Source organism: Oncorhynchus masou, chromosome 1, assembly GCF_036934945.1.
Source record: "Oncorhynchus masou masou isolate Uvic2021 chromosome 1, UVic_Omas_1.1, whole genome shotgun sequence".
NCBI classification, from domain to species: domain Eukaryota; kingdom Metazoa; phylum Chordata; class Actinopteri; order Salmoniformes; family Salmonidae; genus Oncorhynchus; species Oncorhynchus masou.
In genome coordinates, this window is record NC_088212.1 from 22,314,668 (window position 1) to 22,333,345 (window position 18,678).

Below are 18,678 nucleotides of genomic sequence, written 5' to 3' on the forward strand. Positions count from 1 at the left end.
TTGAGAAAAAATGTAACTAGTGGTGAATGAACTGAGGTATTACCAGTGGGTTTCCTGATAACAGAACCTGCTCCACTCGTGTTGTAGCCACTCTTGAAAGCTTCCAAGTGCCTCACATCTTTAAAGCTCATTCTCTTTGCTGTATTTACTGGTTCAACATATTGATTCCATCCTTTAATTCTCAGCCTATAACCATGCTTCATCAACGAGTGTTTTTAATGAGAAGTAGCAATTGGTCAAGAAGTGTAGCATTCTCACCACAGTGAATATCGGAGCTCACAAAAACTGAGAGCATACAAAAAGTAGGTAAAGAGACAGTGAGAGAAAGGAAAACCCATAAGTATATGGGCCTAATATATAACGATGCAGGGCGAAAGAAAGGGAGGGAGAGAAAATAATGGGGGACAAACATTGTAGGATAGTGCTGTTTGAAGCTTTCTGTTTGGACTGAGCTCAGAGTCACAACAAAGCATCAGGGCCACACTTGTAGATGTGGGGAATAGGACTCGAAGGGAATCTCTCCACTCATGACAGACCCCCACCTCTCTACCCCGTTCGCTTTCTCTTGTGTGACCCCCCCTTCAGCCAGCCCCTCCCCCACCAGGGCACTTTCCCAGCCCCTCTGAGTGGTCAGCCTGGGAGAGTGCAGTGGTGTCCTCAATAACTTTTCTCTGAAAGGTCAGAGGTCACTCATAAGGCTGGACAGTAGGCAAATTTATTCAGGAATGGTTTCCCCTCCTCAGCAGCTAAAGGTTACGCTTCAATAGCCCAAAGCGCAGTGGGAGGTCTTCCCCTAAGCACACAGATGTGCTAAGACCAGGGATACACAAAAAGGCAGAGAGGGGGGATGGACACACACACACACACAAACTGCATTCTCAACACCAATTGTGGACCCTCAAATATTTCTTTAGGTTGAGGTGAGTTTAAAGTGGATTCGTTATTCACCATGATCCCCAATAGACAGTGATGGGGAGAAGTGAACAACATGTAGTTCATCTAGTAATTGAATTACATGTTGCAGTAGCTTAGTGGTAGTTTAACTCTAGGCAGTGTTTTCTGTAGTTAATAACTTTTTTTTGCCATGTAGTGGTGTAGCTATAAGTACCGGAACTACACACTCATGTTCGTTGAAAAAATAAAATATGGGTGAAGTAGGCAAGAATGTATATTATTTTTTGACATCAGACCAGCATAATTGTCACTTAAAACATTGTTTTTGTTTTTAATAGACTAAATTATACATTCTGTTAAAGCTGAAATCCTTAGTTGTTAGATCCATTTTTGGACTTATAAATTACAAGTTATTATGTATAAATGCCTCATGAGCTTAGTTCAACTGTCAGAACCCCAAATATAAGCTTGTTTTACACCAATGTTTGTAAGCAATGGAAATATAAACAAACACTGTATAGCCACAAAACATGGTTAAAACTATAATTTTGATATCATGGAAGGTCAGTCCTTGCATTCATAGCTCTGTTTATGAATTTGGGAGTCATTACATTTCTCCAGGCCTATCCCTCAGCTTTTGACTATAACAAAGGCGTGGTCAACAGTTTTCTAGCTTCAACGCAAAAGTGATCTGTTCCTGCAATTTGTAGTCTATGACATTTCATATTTACATATGATAGTTCTTCACAGAGTATTTTTTCTTAAGGGTAGCTTTAGTGTAGCTTAACGTCTTCCAGTGTGAAGTAATTGGTAGCTTGGCAAACTATATTTTCAGAGTAGCTTCCCAACACTGACCTGGGAACAATAAGAACCTAATATGGACATAATCAGTACAGGAATCTGGATTAAAGTGACTGCTTGTAAAAGTAAAGAAGAACTTTCTCAACAATGTCCTTTGTAATTATCAAGAAGGATACTGTCTGTCTTCCCACTCCTTGGGATAGGACTGTGAAGCTAAGCCTAATGGTATAGTGCAGGGCATTATATTGAGGATCCTGTTTTGGGATGCCATATGTCACAGCCAGCCAACCTCACCTAGCTTATACCCTCGTCACCTAGCAACTGTGCAGCATTGGCATGCTGTTTTAAGTCCAGAGAGAGGCGAATATGACAAGAGAAGTGAAAACAAGACGATTCCCTAGTTTTACTGACTCACAGAGACACTTGGAGACTAAATGTGTTAACACATTCAACTAATGCCTGAAGGTTTCTCCCTATATCAACAAATTAACACAGTCGGTCACAGAAAATACACTGTAGATGTGATAACTTGATGAGTTAGGCTACACTGAGATGAACAGATCATGGGCCAGGTTTGTACATTATTACAGCATCTGTTGTAGGCCTACAAAACAGGATGAACTTCAGTGAAGGTAAGGGAGCGTAAAGAGAATATATTTCCAATAAAAGGGATGAACGTTTGGGCCTATCCTAAACTTTGAAGGTTTACGAAAATGCTTCCTACAGCCTAAATATTACATTCAGACCTTGAAAAATGGGCTAGGCCTATTCAAATCTGCACTGCACTGGGGAAAGAGTTCCCTTATGTGTGTTCCATGTAGTGGGGACTGGTGGTGACAAACTTGGAAGCATCAGCTATCATTGAAACTTTTGAAATGTCAATGTTGACTACAGGACATTAACAAAAAAAGGTGTGAAAGGAGAGTCAATCTCTTAAACTGGAAATTAATGAAATGAAATTTACCTGCATATTACCATAGGATTCTGTTAATACAGGATAGGTTTTTTGCTGTCACAAATCCCAAGGAGACCAATTTATCAGCTCAAAGAAACGTAGATTTCCATGATGTGCTAAACTACAGCAGAAAACTTGCATGCTTATCTGAGAAATAAAATTATATTTCTTCCCAATGCAGATATTTTTAGTCTATGACTTCCATAAGTGGGTTCATAATGTATTTTCTTTCTCTCCAATGAACTGAATGGGTTGAGTGAATCACAGTGAAGTCCTCACTCGCTTTAACGCGTCCTTTCCCTCTCTTCAGCCATAATCTCCAGTGATCTGCGGCCTCCTGCACTAAATTATTCTGACATGGCGGTGAAAAGGAAGCAGCGGGCAGGCCTTTTAAGAAGCAAATGAGCTTCGAAAGTGAGAAGATGTTCCCAGCAAAGGAAATGTTAACTGATTAAACCAACTGAGGTGCCTTTAAAGGGGAAAGGGGAGCCCAACCCCGAAGGCGGTCACTGTTTAATAATTTATCAGAGGGGTAGCCTATAAACACAAACTATAGGCCTAAAGCATCAGTGTGAAGCGCAAGTAGCATGCCTTTTGGCTTGGTTTACCTACCTCGACAGCATGCGATGGATATTCGAAGGGAAGTGATAAAGAAATCGAACGTATCAAATCATTCTACCCATTCGATCGAATTGCCAGTTGAAAAATATGTTTTATTCGGGAAACTAGAAGAATAGTAGTAGTGAGAATAGTTGCAGATCTTCTGAGCGCCTGGACAGTTTCTGGTAAATTTGTATCATCAGAATGTCACAATTTTAGAACCATAAGCATCTCATCACCCTTGCGATTTGTGGTCTACCTGTCAATCACCTTTGCCATGGAGAAAATTCTAGTCTATGTCTTAAAGATTTTCCCAAGAACTACTTGAGAAATTTGAGAAATTAGGCATAGGCCTAAACTACACAAGCTTTTATTCCCCCGTAGCCTAATTATAGTATTTATCGTATGGTCTGATAAAGGCTCTACTAATTATTATGTAATTATTATTAACAACCAAAACAATTGCCAAAATGCCATTCATTAATAATTTTAAATAAACCAATGAACAAACAAGGTGACTTGTTAGTACCTGGTCAGGCCTCCTAGGCTAAATTGTATGATGAATACCTCTGGTTAGATTTTCTGAAACAAGTGAGGGAGAGGACACGTCATTTCGTCTATTAACAATATACGTTTTGCAAGGATAACAGTGTTTTGATTGTAATTGCCCTGGATAGGCAAAATAGGACTGTTGTATCTTTAAAAGGTTGCTGGTCCTTCATTCGCAGCTGCTGGCTTGTGTGTGCTAGGAGAATCATTACTTATTCAGCACAATGGACATTAATCAACCCGTGGTGTTATTCAAATTCAGTACCAAGCGAAGACCATCCCCACTCCCTCCGCCGTCCATCTCCGTAACACCGTTATTGTTAGTGGAGCACAGGAAAAGCTTTTGGATAACAGAATAGGGAGCGCGCAGTGCCATTCCCATGCAGTCGTCCTATCAAGTAATGGCCAGTTGAAGGAGCGCCACGAGTTAACTCATATAACCTTCTTTTTTTCGCGTCCTATGATTTTTCCAGAAGCTGGAGTATACAAGAAATTATGATTGGGACCGCAGAGGAGCAGGTGCACTCGGGTTTTAACCATTTTCCTTTGGACTTTCTCGCATCAGTAATGTTCTGCGTTGTCACCTTATAACGTTTGCAAAATAATAATATAACCACCATATTTGTATGATTGGAAGATTTTGAATTCTAGTTCAATTGCCTGTGTTCTGCTCTATAACGATATGGAAACTATATGTGTAAGAAGATGCGTCTTACAGGTACAGATATGGCGAAACGCAGGCGGAATGGAGTTTAAAGAACGCCTCGTTCCAAAGTGTGCGTTTCTTCTGATGCTGATGCTTAGAACAAACACCAAATAATCAACCATCTTTTCATGTCGGCTTATTATGACATTGAATTAAGAAAAGTTATTTCAGTGTTGTGGATGCTTTTGAATGGGAAATTGAATCATCTTTTGAGGGCCTTCGTCGACTTAACATCTTCGGGTAATTGGTAGCCAGCAATTGGTAGCTATCAAATATCAGAGTATAGAAAATAACATATATTTTTTTTATATGAAATGTGCATGTTACTAGACCTGCTGGGTTATAATAACATGTTTTAAGTAGAATAACACAAGTTTTGCTACATAAGTAAATAGGCCTACTAATTGTTCAACTTTATTAGTTTAATTTACAAATATCGAGATTAACTTAATTAATGAAGTTCCTGTAGCCTGCAACTGATTATATTTTACCCCCCCAAAAGATGATCCTTGGTGAGTCAGGTGCATGATTGGAATGACAGTCAATGGTAGTGTCTCCATGTTTTCTATAGGCCTATATGTTTTACAGATTCAAAGACAATTTATATAATCAATGCAAATGGTTGAATTAAGAACTGTTTTGAACAATGAGAGCTATGAGTTTGGAGAGACATACTTTGAGCCCTCGCGGTTGATTGTCCAAACGCAATTCTTGTGAAATTTTAAACTACCCGAGAATTGTATCTGGACATCTGTTGCTGGAGGTTCCTTTCACATCAGTGTCGTAAATAAAAGTTCTTAGTCTTGTCACAATAGTCATATTTCTTTTTGGGAAATCTGCATTAAAGTATTGATTATTATATGTATTCATTATCCCACCAATTAGGCTATCCAAAACGACTAACGATTATGTTAAATTGAACGTAATTTTATAGGCTGCAGTAGCCTACAAATGTGTAGCCTACATGAATTAACATTTAATCAATAATGCTTTAATTAGCCCTAAGCCTACATAACCTTTGGAGGAGCAAGCTGTTTGCCATATAGTAGCCTAAAAACGTTCAGAATTTGTTTCAGAAGAATTTGTTCAAATGACACAACTAGGCCTACAGTTTATTTTCAATAATCCCAATCCCACGAAGAGAAGATTTCAACGTTGTCGATGTTTTTCTTCTTTTTCTTCTTCCTGCTTTCGATTGCCCTTAAGCAACGATTGGTTTATTGTCGCTCCACTGGTGTGCTTTTTTTTGCGGCTCTTAGTGCTGCTTTATGATATAATTTGCATAATTCTTAAGGAATGTATCATTTACATTTAGTTTAACAACGAACCGTGGCCTTTTAAACATTATGCTTTGAAAACACCTTTACAAGCCAATAAAGAGGGAATTTGTTTGTCATTTTTATTTCAAGGTATATAGGTTTAGATAATTAATAATACAATTACTATCAGGTTTATAATATTTTGTTTGTGTTTTTGTTTATCTTTTTGGAAATATCATTGTTTATTTTTTATATTTTTTATACTGCATGTATCTACTTGAGTTGCACATTTGTGATTTTGAAATATGATTTTTAAAGAACAAATAAATTAATGACAAATTCAACCAACAAAATTAGCTATGTATTTTTTCCCATTTATGTTTATGTATGATCAAAATTGATAGTGATATTACAAGGCTTTATTTTTATTTTCAGATATTTTATTTCAAGGCTCTATTGAATCTGTATTACTGAAGCGTGCAATATAAATGTAAAGGTACTTTCTGATTGAGCCGACATATGCAGCGTTTATGCAGTCTCTGCTAACGCGGGAACATTGCCTTTAAATTTCAATCACGCTGTAATGCTGAACTTCCGCAAACTGATTGAATAGAGCCCTAAATTGCAATTTTATCTTTGCTTAGACCAGTCGTTGGTTTTGACCTTTTAAATGTTTTTGTCACAGGAGCCCTTCAAATAACTTCTGATCGAAATCATTCCAATATGTCTTTATGAATAGAATAGGCCTATTTATACTCATTTGTTTTCGTCATTTCAACTCATCAACTCATATCCTCCCATCATTGATATTCAAGTTTCTAAAGGTGTAGATTGGTCAGGGGCAGAGTGGTCAGTGCTTTGTAAAACATTATTTACATTTTTTTTCCCATTCTTCTTTGGACATTCCATCTCAACCATTCAGCTTTATAACATCTTCAAACTTTCACGATGAGACCTAGGAAGTTACTGCATAACTGCATTATTAGTATGAACAGAAATATAATGCTTCAAACTAAAACCAAGAAAGAATTTATATAGTTGCTCTAATCAGAGATGTCAGTATGGAATTGCTTCCAAGTCTCCAGTGTGGGATAACCAACCATGGTTTTTACTCCCTAGCAGCAGCTTGGGGATCTATTCGGGTTCTTTTTACATCACATGATCATCTCAGTTCTGATAGGCACTGCTCTCAGTAATTCCTTCACCAGACTCTTCTCTAATTCCTCTTGGTTAGCATGGAGAGCAAATGTGAGGATATATTTATTAATCTGTGTCACTGGTAAATGGGTGTGATTCAGCAAATATATTTCTTTATTCCATTTACACATGACATAATAGAAAAGTAAAGACCAACTTGTGGTCCTCTCACTCCCACCGAACAAGCAGCTCTAAAAAGCTCCCACCAACAGCCTCAAGTCTGAATCTTTCAGATTTAAATCTTTCACAGTAGAGAGGATAAAATAAACATAAAAGGGCATATTTTGACACATTTAATTCTATTGAACAAGCATTCTTAGTGATCAGTGTGTATTGATAAGAAATTGGGTAAAAATTATATATTGAAGAGGCCATCTAATGACTGGGATTATGATCTGATATCCATCCATTACTGTATATTGCCTCCTGTCTATTGATGTAATTTATTTGATCTACAGATCAACAGCAGTGTGTTTGTGAGGTCTGAACCCAGCCTTGTAACTCCTCCGTTAAACCCGCCATTGTAATGAGATAGACACAGTCCAACATAAAATAGCCGCCAACTGCTTTGGTTAAACTAGGTATTTATCAATATCCAACTAGGTAGGAGTTACTACTGTATGGCAGAGAGAAGCAGTGATTTGACTTTTTATTCCAGTAGCTGGTAGTATGTTTATAGGATGATGTATGGACAGGGAGTGCATGATTGACTGATTGTGGAGGAAAATAAGATAAAAGATGTGTTAGATGTATTGTTTATCTAATCACTGTTCTACTGCTTTAAACAGTGACCTCCATTGCTGGATCATCAGGTTCCATATACATTCAATACACACAGCTGATACTATAGCAGCCTTCGTTCTGATCCGGGTCAGTCGTTTCCTTCCTTATGTCCCTTTGACAGCCCAGTCACGTGACAAGGCTTCTGTAACATTGCTATGGGTGACAACACCACTGTGTAAGAGCAGGGTATGGCGGAGAGGCGTGAGAGCATCACAGGGCTTCTGAGCTGACATTACATTATCCACTGTCTGGTCACATGGACTCTGCTAGGCATGGTACGCCACGAACAACCTGAAACCCCAAGGCTTTTCTTAGAATCCTCACTTATACAACACATAGATTGTGACACAATAACGTATCTCGAGAAATAGCGAGCGAGGGAGAGAGACCACCAGGTAATAACACTGTGTGTGTACAAGCCTGTTGTCTTCATATTACCCCTTGCGTTCTTACGTAGTCTTGAGATGCATACCACCACAGCAGCATAGTGATGACAGAGCTGAAGGAGGCAGGGACTGCAGATATCCATATGATGATATACCCCGCCTCTGCCACCATCCGGAAATGTCATCACTATCTGATATGCTGGATCGAGCCAGTTTGCTCTGTGGTGGTACGCTCTGACGAGATGGACAAACACAAAAAAAATAAGAGAACAGCCTTTAGTAAGCTTGTCCTGTATGAGGTGTTTAATATGCAGCTATTCTATACGTGTGCCTGTGTCCATCCGCATACATGTCATAGCAGCACGGCTGCACCGCACAATCAGGCTAGCACCACTAGCCCTCTCCTAGTTCTGTCAGTGGCAGCGGGCAGGCGTGTGACCGGTGACTGAGTGAGAGATGTCTGAGATGTCCGGAGCCATCGCTGAAGCACGCTGACCACTCACAGAGCCGGAGCATCCACAGCGCCCCCTCCATCCCCACCACCATCACAACCTTCTGGTACCAGAGGAACCCTGCTCTGTTGTCTCTGAGAACAGTGACTATCTACTATTCCTCTCCACACTGCATCATTGTTCCACCTCTCCATGGAGTCACAGTTACAGACATACACTGTTTATAGCCCAGCTCTGACTGAGGGATGACATAGTTGATTGGCTCTAATGACAGCCATTATGCTCTTTGTTTTTTTGAGCGACACCAATTCAGGGAGAGATTTTATATTGAGGGATAGAAAGAGAAGCAATCTATTTTTATTACCTGTGTTATTAACATCCAATGTTCAGAATTGTTAATAATACACAATTAATACACCGTAATGTATCACAGGAGGTTGGTGGCACCTTAATTGGGGAGAACGGGCCCGTGGTAATGACGAACAGAATAAATAGAATAGTATCAAATACATCAAACATGGTTTCCAGGTGTTTGATGCCATTCCATTTGCGCCGTTCAGGTCATTATTATGTTCCGTCCTCCCCTCAGCGGCCTCCTGTGATGTCGATGTCCTTTAATCAACATGTCTAGAAACTAACAAGCAGAAACAGAAAGGATTTAAAACCTAAAGTGGGATGCAGCTGTTTCTACTTTGAGCAGCATTAGTCCACAAACATGGCAGTTCAAAAGTTTCACGTTCCTTTGCATAATCATCAGCATTACCATAACGCGTAGGTGGGAATAGTCATTCATCAATCAACATTGTTGGGAAAGTGACCATGTCAAAGTGTTTGAGCAGCAGTAGGCCTATAGAGGTCAGATGGAGTTGTGTGTACACACAGTGGGGTTTGGGAAGGGGGATGTGTATGGAGAGAGAGAGAGAGGGGTTAGTGTTGTCATTAATCATTCTATTTGGAAGAGAATGAGAGGTGTCATGATATTATTCCTCCTCTTCCCTAAACCCACCAGGCCAGTGGCTCTCGCACTCCATCTGACCACATAAAGGCCAAGGTCACCTCACCCCCCTTCCTACCTCTAACCGTCACCCCACCACTCCCCCCTTTGTCCACCTGTCGTCGTGGAGACTAATGCCACAGAGACAACCTTTTTGTGTGCAAAGGTTTTTGTTGAGGTCAGACTGGAAGCTAAAATAACAGAATCCCACACTACACCGACCAAGCCATGACACCATGGTGGCTGTTCCACCTCCCTCCTTACCTGCACTCACCTGCAACATGCACCCACACAGGGAGAATCTGCCAGACACGTTCTATCACTCACCCTCTAACAATTTGAGCAGGTTATTTCAACACTAAGTATCACACTCAAATTATATGTATAAATAGAAAAATAACTGTAGCTATATCATGATTGAATAGCAAATTTAGTAATTGATAGGAAACGACAATAGTAGATTCACAATGATTTCAAATAAGACCAATGAGATCACGCTACACTCATACTCCATCGGTCGTAATGCTAGTGACATAGCAAGTGTCCATGACAACCAAAGTCTTGTCCTGTGGCTTCTCTCTGCTGCCTCTGCAATGTCTTGCAGCAAGAGTTTGGTTAGCCAACAGTCCCAAATGATTGCACACAAAAAAAGGATTTAACTCTTTGTTGCAATTGTCCCTCCACTCTAGCCCACCCTACTCCCCCCATCCTCTCCAACCCCTACCTCTCCTCTGACCCCAGCCATGTGGATAAAAGACCCATCAGCAGTATCGCTGGCCACATTTACAAGTGAAAGAAAGCCAATAATGGAGCGGTTAGAGAAAGAATAAGGAAACAGAGGGGCACTCACAGATGTGGAGGGGGGAGGAGAGGGGTTGGGGTGGCCCATTGTTTCCCAAGGAATGGGGGAGTGAGGGAGGTGGTGCAGTGCCTTTTTAAACCCGATTTGTGACGGAGGAGCGAGGGGGGGAGAGATGGCCATACAGAGGGTCTGGCTGGAGGCCGGGGCCCAGGCTGGTCCAGCTGTCCTAGGGGAGCGTGTGAAAGCAGGCCCCAACAGGCCCAGGTCAGGCCAGGAGTGTTGGAGGGGGACGGGACGGTCAGGAATGGCGATACAGAAAACCCTGTCCTTTACTTCAGCTTGGGTGAAGAGGCCACTCAGAACAGTGACCCTTTAGGCCTCTAATCTTCCTCACTGACAGAGAGTGGAGAGGGGGGTGGGGGGTAATGAAGTCATCACAGTAGGCCTGGATGGAGAGAAGTGGCATATATGTGAGGAAGTCTGAAAAGTCTTAAGACAAGGGTCTCGAAATGTTGCGAGTACACAAGTTGTTGGTCTTAGTGGAGAAGAGTTGTGCTCGACAAGACAAACTATAGGTAAGTCTAGTGGCAGTGCTTATATCTCTTCTATGGCATCTCTCACACAGCCATGAACGCACACACAACACAAACACCAACAGAACCTCTGACACCTGTTCATCTCCTGTGGAGAAACTATTAAGAAACAGATGCCTCAAGTCCTCAACTGGCAGCTTCATTAAATAGTACCCACAAAACACCAGTCTCAACATCAACAGTGAAGAGGCGACTCCAAGATGCTGGCCTTCTAGGCAGTTGCAAAGAAAAAGACTGGTAAAAGAATACAGAGACTGGATGGACAAAAGAACACAGACACTGGACAGAGGAACTCTGCTTAGAAAGCCAGCATCCCGGAGTCGCCTCTTCACTGTTGACTTTGAGGCTGGTGTTTTGTGGGCACTATTTAATGAAGCTGCTAGTTGAGGACTTGTAAGGTGTCTGTTTCTCAAACGAGACACTCTAATGTACTTGTCCTCTTGCTCAGTTGTGCACCGGGGCATCCCACTCTTTCTATTCTGGTTAGAGCCAGTTTGCGCTATTCTGTGAAGGGAGTAGTAAAACATTGAAGGTACTCCACAATACTAACCCAAATGACAGTGTGAAAAGGAAGACTAAAGAATAAAAAATGTTTCCAAAACATGCATCCTGTTTGCAGTAAATTAGTTCTCTAATGCATAGGTGCTCTTTTATTTATGAAAAAGCAGACACGTTTTGACCACAAATCGGTCTTTGTCAACGCTTGCCTTCTGGTCTGCCTTTTCACACTTCTGGACGTGTTTAGTTTCAGTCAGGAGCACATTGTCCACTGTAGGATTAGACAAACAGCATCTTTATCAAAAACATGTTTGACACAAATATCCAGATACGGACAAACGTGGGTTAGTCACCACCTAACTACTTAAATCTGTTGGTGGTGAAAAAAAAACTTTCTCTGGAGGCATTAAGAAGGGACAACACTATATAGATTTCTATAAAACTTGATGAAAGTTTCAATTGCCTTAAAGCAAAATGGTAAAATAACTGAAAGAAACCAAGCCTATTAACTTTGATAACTGATTTTGGTGGAACCTTAAAACAAACGAAAACATTTTTTTTAAACAATTACATTTCCTAATAAATATACAGACAAGCGAAGGTAATAAGATATTTTCTGTTCTGTTCTTAATAGTGCAAATTATATAAACATTAGTTCAAGTATAAAGTAGGCAACCCTTTGATTATCCCACTTCCACCAGCAAACAATTATTGACAACCTACACAGCCTGCTGTTCAGAGATTACTATGAAAGAACAGGCTCCCTCTGTCCAAAACTAGTCTGTAAAGTAAGTAACACATATTTAGATTTACAGTTTGTCATCATGTATCAGTAAAATTAAAAGCATATGCATTTTTCAACAGCATATGAAGCATATCAAAATGCATCAAACAAAAATGTAAAAAGTAAACATTGTTTTTCTGTATGTCCAAATTCAAAGAATGCCTAAGTATTCTAAATATTATTCAGGCTATTTCATCGTAAATTGAACTTCTAGGGCATCATCCATACAATATATATATTATAATTTCAAACCAACATCTCAATTATTCTTTGTTTCTCTTTTCATCAACAAATAATTTGACAAAGATTCTTAAAAACAGTGATTAAAAGAATAATCTTCAATGAAAAACTCTTGAGATGGTTCAAGTCGGTCTCGTTGGCTATCAAAAGAGCCTTTACTGCCACTTAGTGGCAAGAGGAGCACACTTGCTCTGCTCCGAGTTGCCTGGTCATCCCACCATGATAACGCTTGATCATTCAACTTTCAAGTAATGACAGATTGTTTCAATTTAACAAAACCAGGTATACAAGGATATATGACACAATGCAATGCTAACATATCCACAAATTCATCTGACTGTAGATAATGGGCCTGATTACCAAAATCCCAAACTACCCCTTAACATTACCTCTTACTTTCCCCTTAGAATATGGCCTGCCGTTTGGTCAGCGTTATACTTCCCTGGAAGAGTCTATTCCTATTGGAGGAAGAACACATCCCTGAATGAAGTCACAGATCACTGGTTCATTTCGACAACATTTAGTGACCCGTCTCCTTTCAACCAGGGTTAGCTAGTAGCAATAATGAACATTGAAACCATGATGCATTCCCCTACGGCCACACTACACTCAGAACTTCAATGATGCATATTTCTGTTTAAAGGAAAGGTTGTTGGATTGGAGGTAGAGCCTGGCTCTGGGTTCCAGACACTGCAGAATATCTCTCCTACGGTGTCTGAACTGAATCCGGGCAGGGGGATACATCACTAGAGATTCACAGTAAAAATGTGATCAATGCTACTGTTTCTGCCTTTGCAGCTCTGACCTTGTGTGTGCAGACCACCTCAAACGTCTACATGCCTCTTTGAATACAATCAATCTTCTCCTGTTTGTAGTGTGGATTTATAGATGATCTTCATTGAGAAACAGTTCAGTTCACCGTCTGATAAAATCCACCCTAATCAGTTTGAGGCTCTGGGAACAATTCTAACAATTAAAAATGGCTTTCACCTTAACTCATAGGAAGAGGTTGACTTTGGCCGGCACAGATTTACAGCCCTTGCTGGAGAAGTGTTGTCCCTGCTCGGGCATGTAGACAACAGCTCCCCCTACTGCCTCCACCACATCAGTGCGCTGGCACTCACCCCGTTGGCAGAGCTCTCTGCGGGCACAGCGCTCCACATGGCGTCTGCCCAGGGGCAGGAAGGGCACAAAGCTGGTCAACAGCTTCTCCTGGATGATGCTGGAATGGAAGAATCCACCTGGGGGGAGAAAGACAGGGCTGTTCAGAACTGTTAGAACATAATAACAAACTTTAGGACAGTTGTATTCTAAATGAATGGGGATGTTGATTGATAAGTCAATTAGGCTCTTACTTCTGCTGTTATTGAACACTGCCTGTGAGATTGCGTCCTCCAGATCCACCAGCCTGATCTCCTCTCTCTCCTTGCCAGCCTGCCGGGTCTCCAGGGCCATTCGGTTAATCACCTCCTCCCCAATGGTGCTTCAGCCACAAAATACAGCCAGTCAGTCAAACTTTCATCACAATACAAACAGACAAATTGCTTAGCGGTATCCACCGGCAAATAGCAAGCAAGTCCTGATGGATGGGGCAAGTGACCCGGATGAGGTGAGACACACACACATTGAAGTCCAGCTTATAAGCACTTCCATTTCAGAAACAAATGACAATGAACGCTAACTCATAACAGTGGCTTTGTGATACAAATTATTTCTACAACCTACATGATATGCTCCTGTTGTTAGAGCAATAACCAGACCTCTCACAGAATCAGGGCACTAAATGAACACTTCTAGACTGAACTGCAGTAGTATTGTCAAATTCCCTGGACAATGGCTAGGAATACAGGAACTCTACAGGGGATCGATCTACTAAAAAGCACAATGATAGTTCAACATCCAAACCTTCAAATGTAGGATATTTACAGTAACCGTGAGATAGACATTCAGTCAACTACCACAAGGCCATCTACATCAGCCTACTTCTACCTGATGAAGATGTAGATGGCCTTGCGGTAGTTGGTGCCGAACACCGTGTGTGAGGGCCCGAGGAAGGGCTTCAGGACGTCGATGACCCCCGGGGGCATGTTCTCCATCTCATCAAAGATGAATATAGAGCGGGCACAGGCCGTCAAATTCCCCTGCACCCAGTCCTTCAGCTCCAGCTAAGGGACAATAGGGACGAAAGAGTGGGGGTCAGAACCACTTAGCAATGCATGAAAATAATGTTGTTTCACAAGGTAATGAATGGCTCAGACATACAAAATGCAGGAAAGGTTGTGGTTACAACATAAAGCTGTGACTTGACAAGTGCACATCAAGCTGATTGTAGGGGAATAGTACTGTCTCAAACGGTAGGCATTGCAAAGGTGTGTATGTGTGAGCACTAAGCAGTACATGATACTCTGTGGTCCAAGTTGGGAGAGATGCGCTACCCTGTACTGTTGGACGCGGTCAGGCGAGGGGAAGTGTAGTGTTGGCACAAACTGATGGATGTACGGGCTGCCCATAGCCGTGCCATACAGGTGTCTCCCCAACATGGAGCTGACCAGAGTCTTGCCCGTCCCTGACCCCCCATGGAAGGACAGGACGAGGGGTCGGTCTGGACTCTCCTTCTGAAGGAAGTTTGCCACCTCCTCTGACACCGTGTCCTGGGCCAGATGCTGTCCGTAGAGATTCTTATACAGATCCCATTCCAAGCCTGGGAAGATAGATTTGCAGAGATCAAGGTGTTGGACGAACAAAATGTAGTTAGATCAAGACCAACAAACTTGCCATGATTTCAGTATGGGCTACAAAACAAAACACTTGGCATGCACAGATATGTGAGGGAACAGTCAACCGAAGATAATAACCCCTTTGAAAGGTTTCCTTCCCCTTTCATCTGTGAGTGTAGTCTGTTTGTAAGCTAGCTAGCTAACAAGAAACATCTAAGACAGCTGGCAAGCTAGCTTGCTCTGATCCATCGCACAACAATAACGGGTTGCCTCTGCGCTCTCACTTGCCAAGTAATCTTTCATAGCTAGAGGATTTGTTTCCCCAATTTTGTTTAGTGGCTGGCATCAATATAGTTTCGGAACTTACCAAAAATGTTTTATTTTACCTTTATTTAACTAGGCAAGTCAGTTAAGAACAAATTCTTATTTTCAATGACGGCCTAGGAACAGTGGGTTAACTGCCTGTCCAGGGGCAGAACTACAGATTTGTACCTTGTCAGCTCGGAGATTTGAACTTGCAACCTTTTGGTTACTTGTCCAACGCTCAAACCACTAGGCTACCCTGTCGCCCCAAAAATTATACACTTAAAGTGACACAGCGCAGAAGAAACTTGTTGTTGTCGCGCGATGAACCAACGCTAACTAGCCTATGCTGATCAGACCAGACACGTCACGTGCTTTGCAAAATACATTTATAAATCCATGTTATTCAATTATTGCGCCAATGAGTGTCTGCGTTGCCAAGGGCTAAAATAGAAGTCCTTTCTATTTCTGACGCAGATTGCACTGCAAGTCCTGCCTCTCCCATCTCCTCATTAGTTTATAGAAGCAGATACCCACGTGCCATCTCCTCATTGGTTATACCCACGTGGGTGATTGAAAGACAAACTGTTTTGCCAGTCGTCGTGGTAATACTATGAAAGTTTAGATGCCAATCACCATATAAGTTCAAAGATGAAAAAGCCTGGAAGGAGGAGATGACTAGAAATTATTCGGTTGACCGTCTTCTGTGTGGATTAGTTGTCGGAGTAGAGGACCTTGTGCATTTCAGGTAAAATAACAACTCAATGTTCATATCCCAGGACAAATTAGATAGCAACAGCAAGCTAGTTAAATAGGCCAAATTTGCTAGCATGTGCAAGCTAGCTAGCTAAACTGCCATACATGTTTAATTCCTTTCGACCTGTCCCCAAATTAATGTAATTGGTTCAGAGTTTGTTTTGATATTTTAACCTGCGTGTCGTGATCATGTTAGATGTGGGGGGACAAAATACATTTCTGCACGATGGCGCACTCGGTTTGGGTTCCGTGTAACAGTCTAATATAATTAGCGAGTTAGCTAATGTTATTATAAAGATTCAAAACTTGTTAACTATACTGAACAAAAATATAAATGCAACATATAAAGTGTTGGTCCCATTTTTCATGAGCTGAAATTAAATATCCCAGTCATTTTCCATATGCACAAAAAACTCATCGCAGGCGGCGTGTATGGCGTCATGTGGGCGAGTGTTTTTTTCTGATGTCAACACTGTGAACAGAGTGCCCCACGGTGGTGGTGGGGTTATGGTATGGGCAGGCATAAACTGCAGACAATGAACATAATTGCATTATGAGATACTGTGACGAGATCCTGAGGCCAATTGTCGTGCCATTCATCCGCCACCATCATCTCATAATGTACAGCTCATGTCACAAGGATCTGTACACAATTCCTGGAAGCTTAAAAATGTCCCAGTTCCTCCATGGCCTGCATACTCACCAGACATGTTACCCATTGATCATGTTTGGGATGCTCTGGATTGTCATGTTCCAGTTCCTGCAAATATCCAGCAACTTTGCACAGCCATTGAAAAGGAGTGGGACAACATTCCACAGGTCCCAATCAACCCTACGCAAAGATGTATTACGCTGCATAAGGCAAAATGCATATCTGTATTCCCAGTCATGTGAAATCCATAGATCAGGGCCTAAATCATGTATTTCAATTGACTGATTTCCTTATATGAACGTTAACTCTGTAAAATCATTGAAATTGTTGCATGTTGGGTTTACAATTTTGCTCAGTGAAGCTAATCATTTGCAGAACATTTAATATCACTACGTTCGTTCGCTAGTTAACTCTAGCCATGGGGTCTTCTTACGAACAATAAACTGGAGCAGCTCACCAGCTGGTTAGCTATCTAGTCATAGCTTCCGTTTTCTTACCTCGTATATTTGGTTTAAAATCACAATTGCAGTCAGAAGATATGGTACAGGTGATGCGTTCAAAAAAACATTGGACACCGGGGGAAAAATAAAGTAAAACCATCAGAACCAGCTGTATAGCAGCCCTTCTGACAGCCATCTTGCTGGTTATGTGTCTGACCGCCGAGAATCTGTTGCCACGCAATCAAAATGTTCAAGTGTCACCGCTAGGGGTCGTTGTTTGTAGTTTTATTTTCTTCCAAATTAATTTAAACAAACCACCGCTATGCTTAACATGAACAGCAACTCCCACAATACATCTGAATAAACGAAGTCCGGAGTGGTGAGTTCTGTCAAGGCGAGGGATTTCCGACTGTTTTGAAAGCGATCAGTCGTTGATAAAATATCAAACTTTACTCGGTATTGCGGCGGTTCGGCACGTCTGTGCTGTGATTGGGTTAGAGATGGTAGGAGACAGTGATAGAGAAGAAAGTGGGGCAGGTATGGAGCATAGTGCTACAAATAAAGGAGGAAGTAAGAAAGGGAGTATGGTTAGAAAGGAAGCAAGAGGCAGAGAGGAGCCAGAAAAATACGAGAGCAACATAGTTTCCAACGCAGCGGCATTTCGGAGGTAGAAAGTGCGGAGGGAGGGCAAGAAAGACGCTAGGGGAGCATGTGGTTGAGGAGGAGCATAAAGTGATTCTGAAGTTTAGGGAGGAAGGGGACGATGAGTCCGATAAGGTTGACGGCTGTGATAAAAGAGTTAAGAGATGGGAACGTGTTGGTGTTCTGTACGGACATGGCGCAGAGAGCTCTCAGAGTGAAGCAAATAGGGAAGTGTAAGGTGGTGTTGAGCAGCTGGAATGATAAAGGGGCACTAAAGATGCAAGGGAAAATTTGAGAGGAGGCGTTCTAGTGGATGATCAAAGATTGCAAGCAACAAGGGGTGGGGGTTAGGTTAGATAGCCCATCTTCTGTTACACTTCAAGGACCAGGTACTGCCAAATATAGGAACCATAGGATATATGAGTTATTATGTGAGGGCTTATGTACCAAAGCCTTTAAAATGTTATAACTGCCAGAGGTTTGGGCGTGTGGCAACAGCCTGTAAAGAGAGACATTGGTGTGCCAGGTGTGGAGGGGAGCATGAGTATGGGAAGTGTGGGGATGGTGTACAACTGAAGTGCTGCACCTGTGGGGGTGCTCATAGTGTGGCATATAGTGGGTGTGAGGCTATGAAGCAGGCAGTGGAGGTGCAACAAGTGAGAGAGGAGTGTCATA

General features: G+C 41.6%; 1 protein-coding gene across 1 annotated transcript; it reads right to left on the minus strand.

Annotated features, from left to right (window-relative positions):
* Window positions 1-11,563: 11,563 nt before the first annotated feature.
* tor2a (torsin family 2, member A) lies at window positions 11,564-17,601 on the minus strand. Its single transcript, XM_064964622.1, has 5 exons — window positions 17,419-17,601; window positions 14,929-15,194; window positions 14,483-14,658; window positions 13,849-13,976; window positions 11,564-13,734 (listed from the first exon to the last, which is right to left on the minus strand). Exons 1-5 carry the CDS (start codon window positions 17,555-17,557, stop codon window positions 13,490-13,492), a joined length of 954 nt encoding a protein of 317 aa, XP_064820694.1. The 5' UTR covers window positions 17,558-17,601; the 3' UTR covers window positions 11,564-13,489.
* Window positions 17,602-18,678: the final 1,077 nt, after the last annotated feature.

Coding starts and splice junctions, on each gene's coding strand:
- tor2a (XM_064964622.1), bottom strand. CDS start 17,557: ATGGCTGTCAGAAGGGCTGCTATACAGCTGGTTCTGATGGTTTTACTT. Junction 15,195..17,418: donor TTTTAAACCAAATATACGAG/GTAAGAAAACGG, acceptor CTATCTTCCCAG/GCTTGGAATGGGATCTGTAT. Junction 14,659..14,928: donor ACCGCGTCCAACAGTACAGG/GTAGCGCATCTC, acceptor ATTGTCCCTTAG/CTGGAGCTGAAGGACTGGGT.